The 17,106-nt window shown below is 42.2% G+C and overlaps 1 protein-coding gene across 1 annotated transcript in view; it reads right to left on the bottom strand.

Annotated features, from left to right (window-relative positions):
• DNAH5 (dynein axonemal heavy chain 5) overlaps positions 1-4,238 on the bottom strand; it is a 321,482-nt gene extending 317,244 nt beyond the window's left edge. Inside the window, exon 1 of the mRNA XM_055366994.2 lies at positions 4,067-4,238. Within this exon, the coding sequence (XP_055222969.2) occupies positions 4,067-4,231 (165 nt within the window). The 5' untranslated portion in view covers positions 4,232-4,238. The remainder of the gene's footprint in view (positions 1-4,066) is intronic.
• Positions 4,239-17,106: the final 12,868 nt, after the last annotated feature.

The following is a 17,106-nucleotide window of genomic DNA, read 5'->3' as shown; positions in this document are numbered from 1 at the left end:
CAGCCTAAGCTTTGGACAGATTCCTCATAAGAATCTGACAATTATCACATGTGCACTCTCCTTTCTCAATACACTGACTCCATCTCCTGGAAGGCAGGCCACTGATCTTGCTGTAAGTTACCCAAAAACAGTGGACCGCGGTCACAATTTGTTCATCTCATTTGGTCCTCACAAAAAAAGAGGGGAAGCATCATTAATTGTGTAATGAATGTTAGGAGAGCTCCAGCGTCCTAAAGGAGAATTTGAAAAAAAGGTCTGTCAGAAAGCATGCAGTATGTAGGCCAGGTGCAGGGGATCATGCCTGTAATCCCAGCACTTTGGGAGGCCAAGGTGAGCAGATCACCTGAGGTCAGGAGTTCGAGACCAGCCTGGCCAACAGGGCAAAAACCCATCTCTACTAAAAATACAAAAATTAGCCAGGTGTAATGGCACATGCCTATAATCCCAACTACTCAGGAGGCTGAGACAGGAAAATCACTTGAACCCAGGAGGCAGAGGTTGCAGTGAGCCGAGATCGCGCCATTGCATTCCAGCCTGGGCGATAGAGCGAGAATCCGTCTTAGAAAAAAAAAAAAAAAAAGAAAGAAAGAAAGAAAAAAGAAAAGAAAAGAAAGCATGCAGTATGTATTTTAGAAGGAAGGAAAGAAGGAAAAAGAGGATGAGGGAGAGGGAAAGAGGAAGAAATGAGGGAGGGAGGGAAGGAGGAGGGGATGGAGGGAGAGAGGGAAGAAGAGATGAATGAAGAAAGAAAGAGGGAGGGTGGCCAGGTGCGGTGGCTCATGCCTGGTAATTCCAGCACTTTGGGAGGCCAAGGCGGGTGGGTTACTTGAGCCCAGGAATTCGAGACCAGCCTGGGCAACATGGTGAAACCCCATCTCTACTAAAAATACAAAAAAGTAGCAGGGCTTGGTAGCAGGTGCCTGTGATCCCAGCTACTCAGTAAGCTGTGGTATGAGAATCGCAGAAGAATCGAGAATTGCTTGAACCCTTGGAGATGGAGGTTGCAGATTGCACTACTGCACTCCAGCCTGGGCAACAGAGCAAGACTCTGTCTCAAAAAAAAAAGAAAAACAAAAACAAAAGAGGGAGGGCAAAGGTGGAGAGGGAAGGAAAAATGGAGGAAGAAAAGAAGAAAGGAAAGGTCATATTCCCCAGAACCTTTCCACAGTACTTTAAACATAGTAGGTACTTAATAAGTATTTATGGAATTGAACTGAACGGCCCAGGTATCTGTAATACCATTTTCTCAACTCCAGCCTCACTTTCTAAGCATTTTCTCTAGAGAGAGGTAAACAGAAAAAGAAAGCATTCATTCCACCAGTTCTATGCCCTTCACCCCATGCATCGGGCCTGGCCATGGGCCGGGCCTGCCCCTGCAAGGACAGGACAAACTGATCCACGTACTGTCTCGAAGCTGGTTTCCTGGCAGGACTGTAACTCAACATTCTGGGAAATACAAATATCCCTGGTAGGTAACTTACTCTTGAGTTGAAGCCGTCGGTTTTTATTCATAAACAAAGTAATGAGTGAGCAGTTGCTCAACTCTTTTTTTGTCTGTTTGTTAAAAGAAAGGCCATAAGAAGCAAAGCCAAATGCAAACAGAACAGAGGTATAAATAAACAGCCGCTCTGGTGAGTGCCAGGAAAGAGCTTAGCGTGACTAAAGGAGAAAATGTAACAGGTAAACTTCCTCCTAGCATTTCTTATGCAGCAGGAACCAATTCCTCGAAATAGCCATATTCACTGTATCCTTTTCCCAATACTGAGACAAGCCTTGGCCACACCATTACCAGGCACCTGGGGAAAACAAACACAAGGGACCCTGCCTTCCTGTGAGAATTGAACATTCTGTGAAAGTGACATTTCAGGGATGCAACAATTTCTACACCTTCTATTTGCTTGAGTGTCTATTTGCTTCTATCTTTTCTAAATAATATAACCACAAAAATCCATATTTGCAGAATGCATAATAAATTATTAGGGCTACCAAAATCCTTTCCAAATCAATCTTGGACTAGGGGCACTAACCTGCCAATATGAGGGTTAAGAAAATCATGCAATACAGGAAACAGAGGTGGACTGGGCCATAGGTTTGTTTCATGACTGCTGGTCTTCACTTTGATCTGCATATGCTCATTTACCACCTTCCACCATACTTCCAGCTTAAGTAAAATGGGGATTGCTTACTTAGCTGGGGAGAGCAAGAGTTGTAAAACAGTGTTTACAAAGATGTGCCCGAGTGAACAGAAAACCGAAAATATTTACCAAAGGATGCTCAGTGTGTCTTAGGAGAAGAATGTTGTGCAAACATTTTTGAGGTCACTATTCTTCATAATTTTTTCTAACTATAAATTATGTATGTATAAAATCTGTATATTCATTATAGAAATGTTAAAAATAAAGAAAATTAAAATCCTCTTTAATGCCACTAGCCAGAGATAATCAGTATCAATATTTTGGTGTATGTCCTTTTATTCTGCTTTCTATAGATATTTATATACCGTTTTTATTTTCATAAAATTGGAACCTATTGCTTCAATGATTTACTTTTTTCACTCATTAATTGTAAACATTTTCCCATGTTATTAAATGTTTTCTAGTAACACTTGGAGGGAGGGGAGAGGTCTTTGCAAATTTCATAGATGAAAAGAGGTATATCAATGTAATTTCCTAGTTTACTATGGAAGTTAAATAAGAGATATTTGATAATTTTCAAATTCTTTAAGTTCAACTTGAACAGACCAAGAGAAAATTAGAGGCAAAGAGCATAGCGCTGAAACCTGAAAGCAAGCATAATTAATAAAATATAACAACCCAGATGAAAGCTAATAGCCATGCTTTATATCCTTAAAGGGGAAAACTTGGTAAATTTATGTAAGATTGTATTATATATGGATTTAAAATTAAGACATAGAAAAAAGTCACTGGTTTACTGGTATTAGAAGTAACAATGTCATCTGTCATTTCAGGGTCGCATTTTCTTTGACAGAAAATGAGAACAGTCACTTGAAATACTAAAAAGAGCTAACGAGTATGTCTTCAATAAACACAAAATATAGTGAAAATTCCAAGTATTTATGACATAAATTATATGAAAATAAGAATATTAATATGTGTCTACCATAAAAGGATACACACAAAAAAGCCAATTTTGAGCAAGGTAAATATCTACAGAGAGGAGGAAAACGCTTAAGTATTATTTGCATAATCTAGATACATTGCTCTTAATTCAACAAGTATAAATTTATATCTTTAAAATCATGACAAAGTGCATATTTTATCGATTAGCATAATAGATCCCTACAGTTATATGACTATAGTGTACCTGATGAAAATATATATGAATGCAATCGTCCTTGAAGATAAATGCAAAAACAAGTACTGTACTTGGATTATTCTTCAATCCACAATATTCACTTAAAAAAAAAAAAAGAGCCAGACTAATGAAATGAAAGCTGATGTAAATGTACAGCGTGCGTTTCCAGCTGCACCTGCTCCGATGCGCACCGAGGCAAATGTAAGAGACAGAAAGAACCCACCCAGCGGGGCTTTCTCTGCACACCGTACCCCTCCCTCCCTCCAGGGGAACTAAACATTCGCTTTTGTCCAAACCCAAAGGCTAATGAGAGCTGGTAACAGCCAACGAACGACAGACACAAAAGCGACCTTCGCCACACCTGGATATCTCTGATGCTCGCTATGGGACAATGGGTGGATTGGGTCCTCGTCGCAGACAACCAATGGCCTTTTTAGCAGCAAGAGGAAGAGGAGGAAGTCCCTGAACTTAGTGCGTTTTGCATTTTGGGGTGCCCTGGTAGGCGTGATTGACAACTACCACCTGAGGAAAAAAACGTGCGAAATTCCAGAAACAGCAATCCCAGCCCTAAAAGGTCAAGAAAGTGCTTTTGGCCCCCAAACTCTGAAAACCCCGGACCACTAAGCCGAGCCCCTCCCTGGTCTCTGCCGCCAACCCCGCGAGCCAGGGAACCCCGGGACGCTCGGCCGCGCATGCGCCGCGGCGGCCGTGGCTGGGCGTGGGAGTCGCGTGGCCCGAGCGCGCACAGTACCAGCTTGTCCATGGCGCTGTGCTGCGGCGCTCCGCTGGGACTCGTAGCGCTCCCCCGGTGCAGGGAGGACCCCGCCGCAGCCGCCGCGCCCTGCCCTGGGCTGCTCTCCGGAGTCCGCTCAGGCCGCCCGGCCAGCCGGCTGTTTGCTGCTCCTGCCGTTGCCATGGCGACGGGCAATGCTCCGCCTGGGCCTGGCCACCGCCCCTAGCGCGGCGCGGCGCGGCTCGGCGCTTCCCGGGCTCCGGCTCCGGGGAAGCCCAGAGCTTCCGGCCTGCCACTGGGCCCCAGATGCCGTTTCTTGACTATTTTCCATTAGGTTTCTCTTAGCTCTCCCCTGATTGTTTAGCATTTGTTTGAATGTGGAATTTTGAGTGTTTCTAGCTTTAGGAGGAAAAAATAATTCAAAATGAAATTTAGAAGATTTCAACATTAATTCGCACAGTCTTGATTATTAGTCTTAGACTGTAAGTTTTAGATTCTTCTCATGGCTTCCGTGTCTGGTACCTTCACAGCTATTTCTCCAGCTAAGACCTCCATAGAAACGTTTAACTTTGAGTTTTAATCTATAGGTAATAAAGATAACTTTCTAAATACTGTACACCCATCAGAATAATACCTCATTGGCATGTATGAATTCCAAGGAAATTTGCCTTAAAGCACTTTCCAAAAAAATTTGAATAGAAATATTTCGTATCTGCAAAATCTTTCTCATCTGGGCCAGCACTGTCCAATAGAAATATAATGCCTGACACATGTGAAAGTTTATGTTTTTAGGAGCCACATTTTAAAAAGTAAAAGAAGCAGGTGAAATTAATTTTAATAGTATGTTTCAGTTTCTTCATTCATTAATGAATAAAGTCATTACTATGTTTCAGCCAAAATATTATTTCAATATGCTACCAATATAAAAATTATTCATGAGACAGTTTACATTCTTTTATCGTACTAGTCCTCGAAATCTGATGTGTATTTTACACGTACAGCACATCTCAATTTGGACTAGCCACATTTCAAGTGCTCAATGGCCAGCGTGACTGGTGGCTACTATATTGGTCACAGCAGATCTGCTAGGCCAGTGCTTTCCAAACTTTTTGGCACCAGGGATTGGTTTCGTGAAAGACAGTTTTTCCACAGATGGGGCAGGGGGTGGTTTCCGGATGATTCAAGCACATTACATTTATTGTGCACTTTATTTCTATTATTATTGTATTGTAATATATAATGAAATAATTATACAACTCACCGTAATGTAGAATCAGTGGGAGTCCTGATCTTGTTTTCCTGCAACTAGATGGTCCCATCTGGGGGTGATGGGAGACAGTGACCAATCATCAGGCATTAAGATTCTCCTAGGAGTGTGCAACCTAGATCTCTCCCATGGGCGGTTCACAATAGCATTGGTGTTCCTATAAGCCTCTTATGCCCTGGCTGATCTGACAGGAGGTGGAGCTCAGGCAGTAATGTGAGCGATGGGGAGCACCTGTAAATACAGATGAAGCTTCTTTGGCTTATCTGCCTCTCACCTCCTACGATGAGGTCTGGTTCCTTAACAGACCACAGACCTGGGTTGGGAGCCCCTGCACTAGACTATGAACTCTAGGAAGACCAGCCCCAGATCTCCATGAAGCGGGGAGGATTTCGTCTCCTTGTCAGGCCTACTAAAACCTGATTAACTTTTTTTTTTTTTAAGATGGAGTTTAGCTCTTGTTGCCCGGGCTGGAGTGCAATGGCCAAGTCTTGGCTCACTGCAACCTCTGCCTCCAGGTTCAAGCAATTCTCCTGCCTCAGCCTCCCAAGTAGCTGAGATTACAGGCACCTGCCACCACACCCAGCTAATTTTTTTGTATTTTTAGTAGAGATGGGTTTTCACCATGTTGGCCAGGCTGGTCTCGAACTCCTGATGTCAGTTGATCCGCCCTCCTCCGCCTCCCAAAGTGCTGGGATTACAGGCGTGAGCCACTGTGCCTGGCCTTTTATTATTATTATTTTTTTAATTGAGACAGAGTCTTGCTCTGTCACCCAGGCTGGAGTGCAGTGGCACCCTCTTGGCTTACTGCCACCTTCACCTCCCGTATTCGAGTGATTCTCCTGCTTCAGTCTCCGAAGTAGCTGGGATTACAGGCGCACGCCACAGCGCCCGGCTAATTTTTGTATTTTTAGTAGAGACAGGTTTTTGCCATGTTGGCCAGGCTGGTCTTGAACTCCTGACCTCAGGTGATCCCTCCGCCTCCCAAAGTGCTGGGATTACAGGTGTGAGCAACTGTGCTGGGCCCTAATTAACTCTTGAACAAGTGTGCCCATTCCCACCAGAGGGGGAAACATCCTTAAGTGGCAAAAACACTTTTCAGAAACTGAGAAAAGTAGAAATGACATTCCAGTCGTCTGCTTTTGTAGACTGTGTAACTTTCCTACAAAGGGTATCTTTGCCCCGTGGTACCTCTCGTGTTAGCCTGAAGAGGAAGCCAGCCTGGGACTCAAGGTCGCTGGGCTCCTTGCTGCTGTCAGGGAATGCACAGTGTCATTGTCCTGCCTCCCTCACTAGAATATCATCAGAGTTCAGTGTAACCCTCATAATCACCTTAGAAGGTTTTAGAACTAGGCCCTCAAGAAAACAGTGTTTGTTTTAACAGAGGTAAAAACTCTGCTTGGTCAAAATATGCAGCTTCAAGGGAAAAGTCTGTCCATAGAGGGCAGGTCTAAGAAGGGGACATGCGAGCTAATACTTGTCTAGGTAATTTTATGTATTAACTCATTTTATCTTAAAACATCCTCTAAACTTGGCCATTATCATCAAGTGCCCCTACCTGTTACAGATGAGACACAGAGAAAGATGAAGTGGCCTCCCCGAGGCTACGTAAGTAGAAGAGTAGAAGGAGCTGGGAGCCCTGGTTCCACCTCGTGCCTCTGGACTCTATTGAGATGACAGACAGTATGGAAGGTGGGCGGTGGGGCAGGCGTCGAGGGAGGGGCATCTTCAGGGAAGCTTCTGTGTTGGGCACTTCTGTGCTGACACGAGTCTTTCTGATTTCAGAAAGAGACCAGGGGTAAAGCTGGGCTAATACAATCTTATAGTTCCCTGGTCTGTGCCTTTTTAGGCAAAATGTGACCTACACACTTTTATCTTTGATGTTCCCTTCCTGCTGAAAGTCCTTTGCTCCCAGAAAGATGTATGCTGTTTAGGATCCCCAAGCTAGGGTGGACTTCCTTGGGTCTGGCCTGGGTTTCAGAGCTTCCGCAGCCATCCTAGTCTACCATTAATACTGAACAACTCCCTCCCGCGGGCACTACCCCCCATAGGACCCCCTTGTGGCTTTCCTGCTAATATTATAGATTAATTTCTGCAGTGAGAAATTGTTGGTCAGAACAAGATAGCTGGCTCAGGTGGCTCTCACACCCTTCCTACAGCTATACTCATAAACTTGACCTTCTGGAGATGGAATCAGCTCAGTGGTGGGAACCTTGAGTGAGATGACTGGCTGGTGGGGAAGATGCTGGAAGTGAAGGAGCTTGCAGGCTCCTTTGATCTTGCCTGTCCAGACCATGGCCGGAAATGATCCTACCATTGAAGGAATTAGATTAAACTGCCTCAGGAAATAATTCCATTTATTTCTTTTCCTAAAAACAATTTTTTTAAAATGGAATCTTGCTGTGTCGCCCAGGCTGGAGTACAGTGGTGCAATCTTGGCTCACTGCAACCTCTGCCTCCTGAGTTCAAGCGATTCTCCTGTCTCAGCCTCCCGAGTAGCTGGGACTGCAGGCATGTGCCACCATACCTGGCTAATTTTTGTATTTTTAGTGGAGACAGGGTTTCACCATGTTGGCCAGGCTGGTCTTGAACTCCTCACCTCAAGTGATCTACCCACCTTGGCCTCCCAAAGTGCTGGGATTACAGGCCTGAGCCACCATGCCCAGCCTCCTGAGAAAATTTTAAAGTAAGCCTCAATCTAAAACCTCCACTCAACTGGTCTTTTAACATGAGATTTATCCTTGGTGCCTTCATTGCCTAGCACACAGTAGGTGCTCAGAAACAACTCTTGAATTTTAGAAGACTAAATAATTGGACACATAATGATTTCTTTCTTGTCCACCCACATAGACATGAAGACTAATCACAGAGAAGTATAACATTTCAGATCTAAGAATAACCAATTGAGATTATGTTTTATTTTATAGAAAAGACTATATGCGGCCGGGTGCAGTGGCTCATGCCTGTAATCCCAGCACTTTGGGAGGCTGAGGCAGGTGGACTACGAGGTCAGAAGTTCGAAACCAGCCTGGCCAACATGGGGAAACCATGTCTCTACTAACACAAAAATTAGTCAGGTGTGGTGGCACATGCCTGTAATCCCAGCTACTCAGGAGACTGAGGCAGGAGAATTGCTTGAACCCAGGAGGTGGAGGTTGCAGTGAGCCGAGATCGTGCCATTGCACTCCAGCCTGAGTGATAGAGCAGGACTCCATCCCAAAAAAAAAAAAAAGAAAAGAAAAAAAAAAGAGAAGATGATCATTTTATTAAAAAGAAAACAAGGACTGACTCACTGGAGGTCACATAGCTATTTATTGACTGAAACAGGACTAGAAACCAAGTTTGCTTTTTGTGCTGTGTTTTAATACATTTTACTGCTTAAAAATCATACCTTTCATTCTCTAGGTCTGATTTTCAGGATTACAGAGCTTTACAGTGCTCTCTTAGCTCACTAGCGCTCCATGCAATTCATCATTTTTGCCCATTATTACAGTCATATAATAGTAACCTCTTTCTATTTTGCAGAAGAGAGAGTTTACTAAATAAAATTTTATTGACAGCTTTACTTTCATAATTTTGGGGGAAAACTTTTGTTGCCTGTCATAAACTGTGGGCTAGCAAGTGTCAACATACAATGAAGGAATTAATCAGTTCAAAAATCAATATTAATTCACGTGATAAACTTGGCAGTGGCAGAAGTCACTGTTTGTTGGCTCATCCATTCCTGTTTCAATGTCTTTGCCTGCCTCTAGCAGAGCAACAGGAAACTGTCAATATTTCCCGGCCACCTTCATAGCTATGGGTGGTGCTATGACATGATTCTGGCTTAAATGACAGTCTACTAGGGCCCCTGGGAATCCTTTTGCTTTCCTGATGAAAGAGGCAGACCCAGCTGTCTCTTTCACACCTTCTTCCAGCTGGAACTTGGCCCTGATGCCTGGAACTGTTGCAGTCAGCCGTATTATAACCATGAGGGCATAACCATTCAAATTACAGAAATGATAGCCTTGACATCTCTGAATCTCTGAACCAACAATAACAGGTGCCTCTCCCAAACCCACTGTTACATGGGGAAACTGAACCCCTGTCTATTTAAAGCATTGTCAATTGTGTTTTCTCTTGCCCAAAACTAAAAGCATTCCTAATCAATACAGCAACTATCAACTATTCTCAGATATTTTTGTGGGTCGATTTTATTTTACAAATCTAAGACTTTTAAGTTGTATAAGCAGAGGTTCATTTCACCACCATCCCAACCTTATGGGAGGAGGGGTGGCATGAGTTAAACAATCAGTGAGTGAAATCTCAAATTGGCTTGGCTCGGGTCCACCCAAGGACAGATGCTGGGTGAGTGGCATCTGTTCCCCTCCATGACTGCCCCCAGCAACCTGGGTGTCCAGCATCCCACTCTCTGCTTTGGAGGTAGGGGATAAGATGGCTTACAAGTGTCCTTGGATGTTGAATCAGGAATGTCTACCCCATGTCAATAAGATGAGCTTCCAAAGTCTCCAGGCACAGGCAGGTGTCAGTGTTGTATGAGCAGATGCCCAGGCGTTGGCCCTCCTTGGGATGCTTTTGCCTGATGGTGATGAGTAGGGCTGCAGGCAGGCTCCCCTCCTCATTCATAGATGCTCCTTTAAGGATCTGTGGCTGACAATGGACAGCACTCACTCCTTGCAGGCACCCTTTTCCTGCTGGTCATTGTGGTCCACAAGCCTGTGGGTAGCATCTTCAGGTCCCTTTAGCCACTTGGCTACTCAGTCTGCTCCTCCCTGTCTCTCCCAGTCCTGCTTTCATGCTGATAACAGCTAAGAACTCCATGATGTGTGCCATGGCATCTAGGCTGCTACTGCCGTGCTGCCTTCCACAGACGAGTGGTACCAAAAGGCACAGTAGTGGATATTTGTCCTCTTTAGCTGACTGCCATCCAAATCGCCTTCCTGTACTTGGAGAATTTCCTCCCAAGCAGAGCCCTCTATCCCCCATAGAAACTAAAAGTACCAAGTGCTTTCCCAGGCACACTTACAACTAGGGCATCATCATGTGACCCAGACGTGACTAATCAAATGCACCCACCTTGGACTTGAATCAGGAGCTGGTGACCCCAAAACACGCGACGGTAGAGAGTATATTCCAACAGAGGTGGCAGTAGCAATAGCGGCATTGAGTTTGCAAGGGCAGCTTGGGCAGCAGTAGCCTCTAAGTCACGTGTCCAGGAGCCAGTATGGCTTGTAGCAATGTCCTCAGCACACTGGTTTCATGGCAGGATGTTTGACTGTGCTCTTGGGTGCAAATGACATATCCACCTGGCCATTTTCCAAGCCTCGCCATTCAACGTTATCAACTATTCTGAGCTGCCTGATATCCTTTTAATAAATTCTTTTTTTTTTTTTTGCTTCAATCAGTGATGGTCAATCTCTATTGTTTGCAATTAAGAATCCTGATGCATTTGCTTTTGGCAATTTCATTGTAAAATCTTTGTCCATGCCTATGTACTGAATGGTATTACTTAGATTTTCTTCTAGGGTTTTTATGGTTTGGGGTTTTACATTTAAGTCTTTACTCCATCTTGAGTTAATATTTGTATAAGGTGTCAGGAAGAGGTCCAGTTTCAGTTTTCTGCGTATGGCTAGTCAGCTTTCCCAGTACCATTCATTAAATAGGAAATTCTTTCCCTATTGCTTGTTTTTGTCAGGTTTGTAGAAGATCAGATGGTTGTAGATATGTGGTCTTATTTCTGAAATCTCTATTCTATTCCATTGGTATATGTGTCTATTTTGGTACCAGTACCATGCTGTTTTGCTTACTGTAGCCTTGTAGTATAGTTTGAAGTCAAGTAGTGTGATGCCTCCAGCTCTGTTCTTTTTGCTTAGGATTGTCTTGGCTATGCAGCCTCTTTTTTTTAGTTCCATATGAATTTTAAATTTGTTTTTTTCTAATTCTGTAAAGAATGTCAATGGTAGTTTGATGGGAATAGTATTGAATCTATAAATTACTTCGGGCAGTATGGCCATTTTCATTATACTGATTCTTCCTATCTAAAAGGATGGAGTGTTTTTCCATTTATTTCTGTCCTCTCTTATTTCCTTGAGCAGTGGTTTGTAGTTCTCCTTGAAGAGGTCCTTCACATCCCTTGTTAGCTGTATTCCTAGGTATTTTTTATTTTCTTTGTAGCAGTTGTGAATGGGAGTTCATTCATGATTTGGCTCTCTGCTTGTCTATTATTGGTGTGTAGGAATGCTTCTGATTTTTGCACATTGATTTTGTATCCTGAGACTTTGCTGAAGGAACTTCAGCTTAAGGAACTTTTGAGATCATGTTCTTTGCAAGGACATGGATGAAGCTGGAAACCATCATTCTCAGCAAACTAACACAGGAATGGAGAATCAAACACTGGATGTTCTCTCATAACTGGATGTTCTCTCATAACTGGGAGCTGAACAATGAGAACACATGGAAACAGGGAGGGGAACAACACACATCCAAGCCTGTTAGGGGGCAGCGAGGGAGAGCATCAGGATAAATGGCTAACGTATGTGGGGCTTAATGTGCTGTATGTGATGGGTTGATGGGTGCAGCAAACCACCATGGCACACGCTTACCTATGTAACAAACCTGCACATTCTGCACCTGTATCCCAGAACTTAAAATAAAATAAAATTTAATTTTTAAAAAAAGAAGAATCCTGATGGAAACAACCACACATTTGATACTACAAGACTGTTTAGCAGTATTTGTGTAATGTACTTTATAAAAGTTTGGGAATGCTAATTAACAAAATGAATTATGAAAATAGAGAAGGAGAGATGTAAGGTAGCATAGTATACATAACCTTCTCACAATTGGGGAGCAAATTTTAAAAGTTAAGCTCTTCAAAGGGAGTCTCTTTGTAGGAAGGAGGAAGGTGGTTTCCTAGTTCCTAGCCTTGTTTACCAGTCACAAAGGTGTATTATTATTTAGGGTTCGGCCAGAGAAACAGATTCAGTAAGATGTATATGTATGCATACATGTATGTGGGCATGCACACACACACACACATACACACACACACACACACCCATATATGCAAACTGTATATATTTTATATGTGAGGAGATCTATTTCAAGGAATTGGCTTACACAATTGTGTGGGTTGGCAAGTTGGAAATCTGTAGAGCAGGCTGGAAACTTGTGCAGGAGCTGAAGCTGCAGCCCACAGGCAATATTGCTGCTTCTTCAGAGAGATTCAGTTTTTATCTTAAAGGCTTTAGACAATGACTACTTGCTGACAGCATTCTGCTACAAAACAAACAGAGATATACTTTAAAGTGCTGTTATTTGCAAAATATTATTAATAAAAATGCTTTTATAATTAAAACTTAGACCCCAGCAAAAATAAAATCTTATGACATAGAAAGCTAAGCACAGAAGATGAATCTTTTTTTATCCATCTGAGAAAATATAAAACTGCCACAGAAGGATTAAGCTAAAAAGGACCCTACCAAAAAGAAAACCCAAAGGCTTTTCCACTGGACCTTATATTTGTAGAATCATGGCTTAACAAAATAAAAATGGAGAAAATACTACCAACAAAAATAGTGTCTGGACCTCAATATCTCATAGTAAAATTCAACAAGCAGTTTTGGGTTTACAATTACAGTAAATGCTAACTATGTAATACATACAATAAAACTGCATTTACTTCTGCCAAGGTGCAATGTTCTAATAAAAATAATAAAGCTGGGTGGGTGGGGTGGCTCACACCCGTATTCCCAGCACTTTTTGAAACCAAAATGGGAAGATTGCCTGAGCCCAGGAGTTCAAGACCAGCCTGGGCAACATAGTAAGACCTTGTCTCTACAAAAAAAAAATTTCTTTTATTATTATACTTTAAGTTTTAGGGTACATGTGCACAACATGCAGGTTAGTTACATATGTATACATCTGCCATGTTGGTGTCCTGCACCCATTAACTCATCATTTAGCATTAGGTATATCTCCTAATGCTATCCCTCCCCCCTCCCCCCACCCCACAACAGTCCCCGGTGTGTGATGATCCCCTTCCTGTGTCCATGTGTTCTCATTGTTCAATTCCCACCTATGAGTGAGAACATGTGGTGTTTGGTTTTTTGTCCTTGCAATAGTTTGCTGAGAATGATAGTTTCCAGCTTCATCCATGTGCCTACAAAGGACATGAATTCATCATTTTTTATGGCTGCATAGTATTCCGTGGTGTATATGTGCCACATTTTCTTAATCCAGTCTATCATTGTTGGACATTTGGGTTGGTTCCAAGTCTTTGCTATTGCAAATAGTGCCACAATAAACATATGTGTGCATGTGTCTTTATAGCAGCATGATTTGTAATCCTTTGGGTATATACCCAGTAATGGGACGGCTGGGTCAAATGGTATTTCTAGTTCTAGATCGCTGAGGAATCGCCACACTGACTTCCACAATGGTTGAACTAGTTTACAGTCCCACCAACAGTGTAAAAGTGTACCTATTTCTCCACATCCTCTCCAGCACCTGTTGTTTCCTGACTTTTTAATGTCGCCATTCTAACTGGTGTGAGATGGTATCTCATTGTGGTTTTGATTTGCATTTCTCTGATGGCCAGTGATGATGAGCACTTTTTCATGTGTGTTTTGGCTGCATAAATGTCTTCTTTTGAGAAGTGTCTGTTTTTAGCCAGGTGTAGTGTTTCATGCCTGTGGTCCTAGCTACCTGGGAGCCTGAGGTGGGAGGATCACTTGAGCCCAAGAGGTTGAGGCTACAGTGAGCCATGATCACATCCTTCCCCTCCAGCCTGGGCAACAGAGCAAGACCCTGCCTAAAAATAAATACATAAAAACAATAATAATAATAAAGCTTCATAAAGTGGATTTGCTGTTTTATCAAAACAATATTTTCCATCTATATCAGAATGTAGCCAATTCATTTTTAAATGGTTGGAAACAAATAATGGTGAAAAATAATCTGTCCAAGAAATGGCTGCTTTCTGGCACTTGGATGACCTTACTAATAATTTTTAATATTGAAGTGTTAAAACAATTTCTCAGCCAATTGAAAAAAAATGTGTCAAAGTTTTATTCTGAATTCTCCACAGAGAAGAAGCAACCAATTCAAAGATGTCCCTTTTGTTAGACGTCTTAGAAAAAAAGAAAAGAGAAAAAAAAGAAGCAACTAAAGAAACATTTTCCAAACTTGGAAATAAGAAAAAGGAAGCTTTTGTGACTTTTGAGTCTTAGAGTGGAGCATTATTAATTATCCCATCCAAAGATGATTTAATTCTTTAGGGGAATGTACTTTTGAATGAGTATTTATCACTGACTAGGTCACAGACTCTGTGAAGTTATAGGGTAACTCATAGATTTCTGTTCAGTAAACATGAAAATGATGTCTGTCTGGGTGCAAAGATAATCATGGATGTGGTACTCTGTGCCTGTATTGACTCAGGAGGCTGAGGTGGGAAGATCATCTGACCCCAGGAGTTCAAGGCCCACCTAGGCAATATGGTGAGATCTCATCTCAAAATATATACACATTATATATATATATATATATACACATATACATACATACATATATACACACATACATACATATATACACATACATATATACATATGCATATATGTATATGTATGTATGTATGTGTGCATATATGATAATCAAAAGAGTTACTATTCTATTGTCACGGGGGACATTAACCAGTTTGATAGCTATCTTTACACTCTTCACTGATAATAAATACTTCAGAATGTCCTCTAATTCTTAAGCCAGATGGATCTCTCGTTAATGAGTTGAAAAAGCGTTGACATATCCTGTTTTATATTTATATGAGAATCATGCTTTAAAATTTTTTAATGATACTTTGTTATGATATGGTATCAACTATGCCTGGTGACATCAGACTTCTCAAAAGGCAGATGGTCAGTTGGGTGGGTAGGTAGATAACTTTCCAAATGGATTATTTAACCTTCTTCAAGTGTGTCAGACTACTGCTCAGAAACGCTAATTTCTTCCCAAAAGGAGTTATAAATTGTGGCAAAAAATTTCTATAGCAGACCTTGTTTGGGACAGTTTTCTTTCTCAGTTGCCATTTTGAATTTGGAAAACATTATATATACGATCTACCACCAATTGACAAAAATAACCATAGAATTACACTCTATCACAGGATTACACTGGGGGAGGAATATCAGAAAGAAAATATGCCAGAGAATTCCTAAAATTGGGCACTTGAAAAATGTTTCCTGCCAATGAAGAGAAGGCTTTGTCACATGCCTCTACATGCTTCCTAATCTATAGTCTCCTTTCTGAGAACACAAGCCAGAAAGGGAAAGTGAATTTCAAAACGCCTCATCTTTGTCAAGCTGCTTTGATGAAAAGTAACAGAAACTCATTCAAATTGTCGGAAGGAAAGAGAATGAGGTACAGGGAAGATGTAGGAAGAATCACAAGGAAGGGTGGGAGGAATAGCATGGCCGGCCAGAAGCATCCAGCCAGCAGCACCTCTCAGTGGCCCCAGTATGACCCCCTCCTAATCTCTGCTTCTCTCTGCATAACTCTCCCTGCAGACCTTGGCTTCGACATGCACACAGCAGAAGCTTGCTACCCCATGACATCCAAGTTTTAAAATCCTTAGTTCAAACACCCACAAGAGACGGACTGGCAAATGTGTCTTAACCCCAATTCTTGGAGGGAATCCTAGGGCTGCTGTTCACCTTGGTCCAATCAGCCCTGACCAGTGAAGCCAGCAGGACCAAGGGATCCATCCCTGTGAGAGGGAAGAAGCTATCAGAGAAGGAAGGGCATGGAATAAGGTGCTGTCTTGGTCTGCTCAAGCTGCTATAACAAAATACCATAGACTGGGTGGCTTCAACAACAGACATTTATTTTCTCATAGCTTTTCAGGCTGGAAGTCCAAGATCAGGATGCCAGCATGAAAACTTTCTGTTGAGGGCTCACTTCCTGCCTTACAGACGGCCACCTCCTCACTGTATCTCCACTTGGCCTTTCCTCAGTAAATGTGCATGTAGAGGGATCGATCTCTCTCTCTGTTTCTTCCTCTTCTTAAAATGCCGCCAGTCCTATCAGATGAGGGCCCCATGCTTATGACCTCACTTAACCTGAATTACTTCCTAGAAGCCCTATCTTTAAACACAGTCATGTTGGGGGTAAGACTTCAACAGAGAAATTTGGGGGAACCTATTTCATTTCCTAGCAAGTGTCTTCTACAAGCTGAAAGGGACAACTTCAAGAATGCAGAAACTTTCTTCCCACTCTTTCAGCCTCCATCTCATGCCATAATTTTTCATTAATTTCTTTATTCATTCATTCATCAATCGAACAATGCCAGACACTATATTAGGGAAAAAAGATGAATGAGACACCCTCCTTGCCCTTATGGATCTCCCTGGCCAAAGGGAGAGTAAGATCTATAAATGCCAAAGAAACAGTACAACACTATATGCATTTAGAGGAGGTATGTACAAAGTTTTCTGGGTGCACAGAAGAAGAGAATATGACAGGAACTCAAGGAACTCCTGACCAAGGGGATCTTTGAGTGGCCCTAACACTGAAGAAGACCTACTTCCCACTGTACACTTGTTTAATCTCTTCAGTACTTTTTTGTTATCATTAGATTTTTTCCTGGGCAAATTGTGAAACCTTTCTCCAGAGTTGCTATAATAGGGATGCTTTCTCTTTGGAATCTATACTCCTTAAAGCCTTTTACTCTCAACAAAGAACACTTGTAGAGCCCACTAGATTCCTTAAACAAGTAAAGAAATTTTTAGTTCGATAAATA

Source organism: Gorilla gorilla, chromosome 19 (genome assembly GCF_029281585.2).
Source record: "Gorilla gorilla gorilla isolate KB3781 chromosome 19, NHGRI_mGorGor1-v2.1_pri, whole genome shotgun sequence".
Lineage (NCBI taxonomy): Eukaryota > Metazoa > Chordata > Mammalia > Primates > Hominidae > Gorilla > Gorilla gorilla.
The sequence above is the reverse complement of the archived record's forward strand: the minus strand, read 5'-3'. Positions and strand labels throughout refer to the sequence as shown.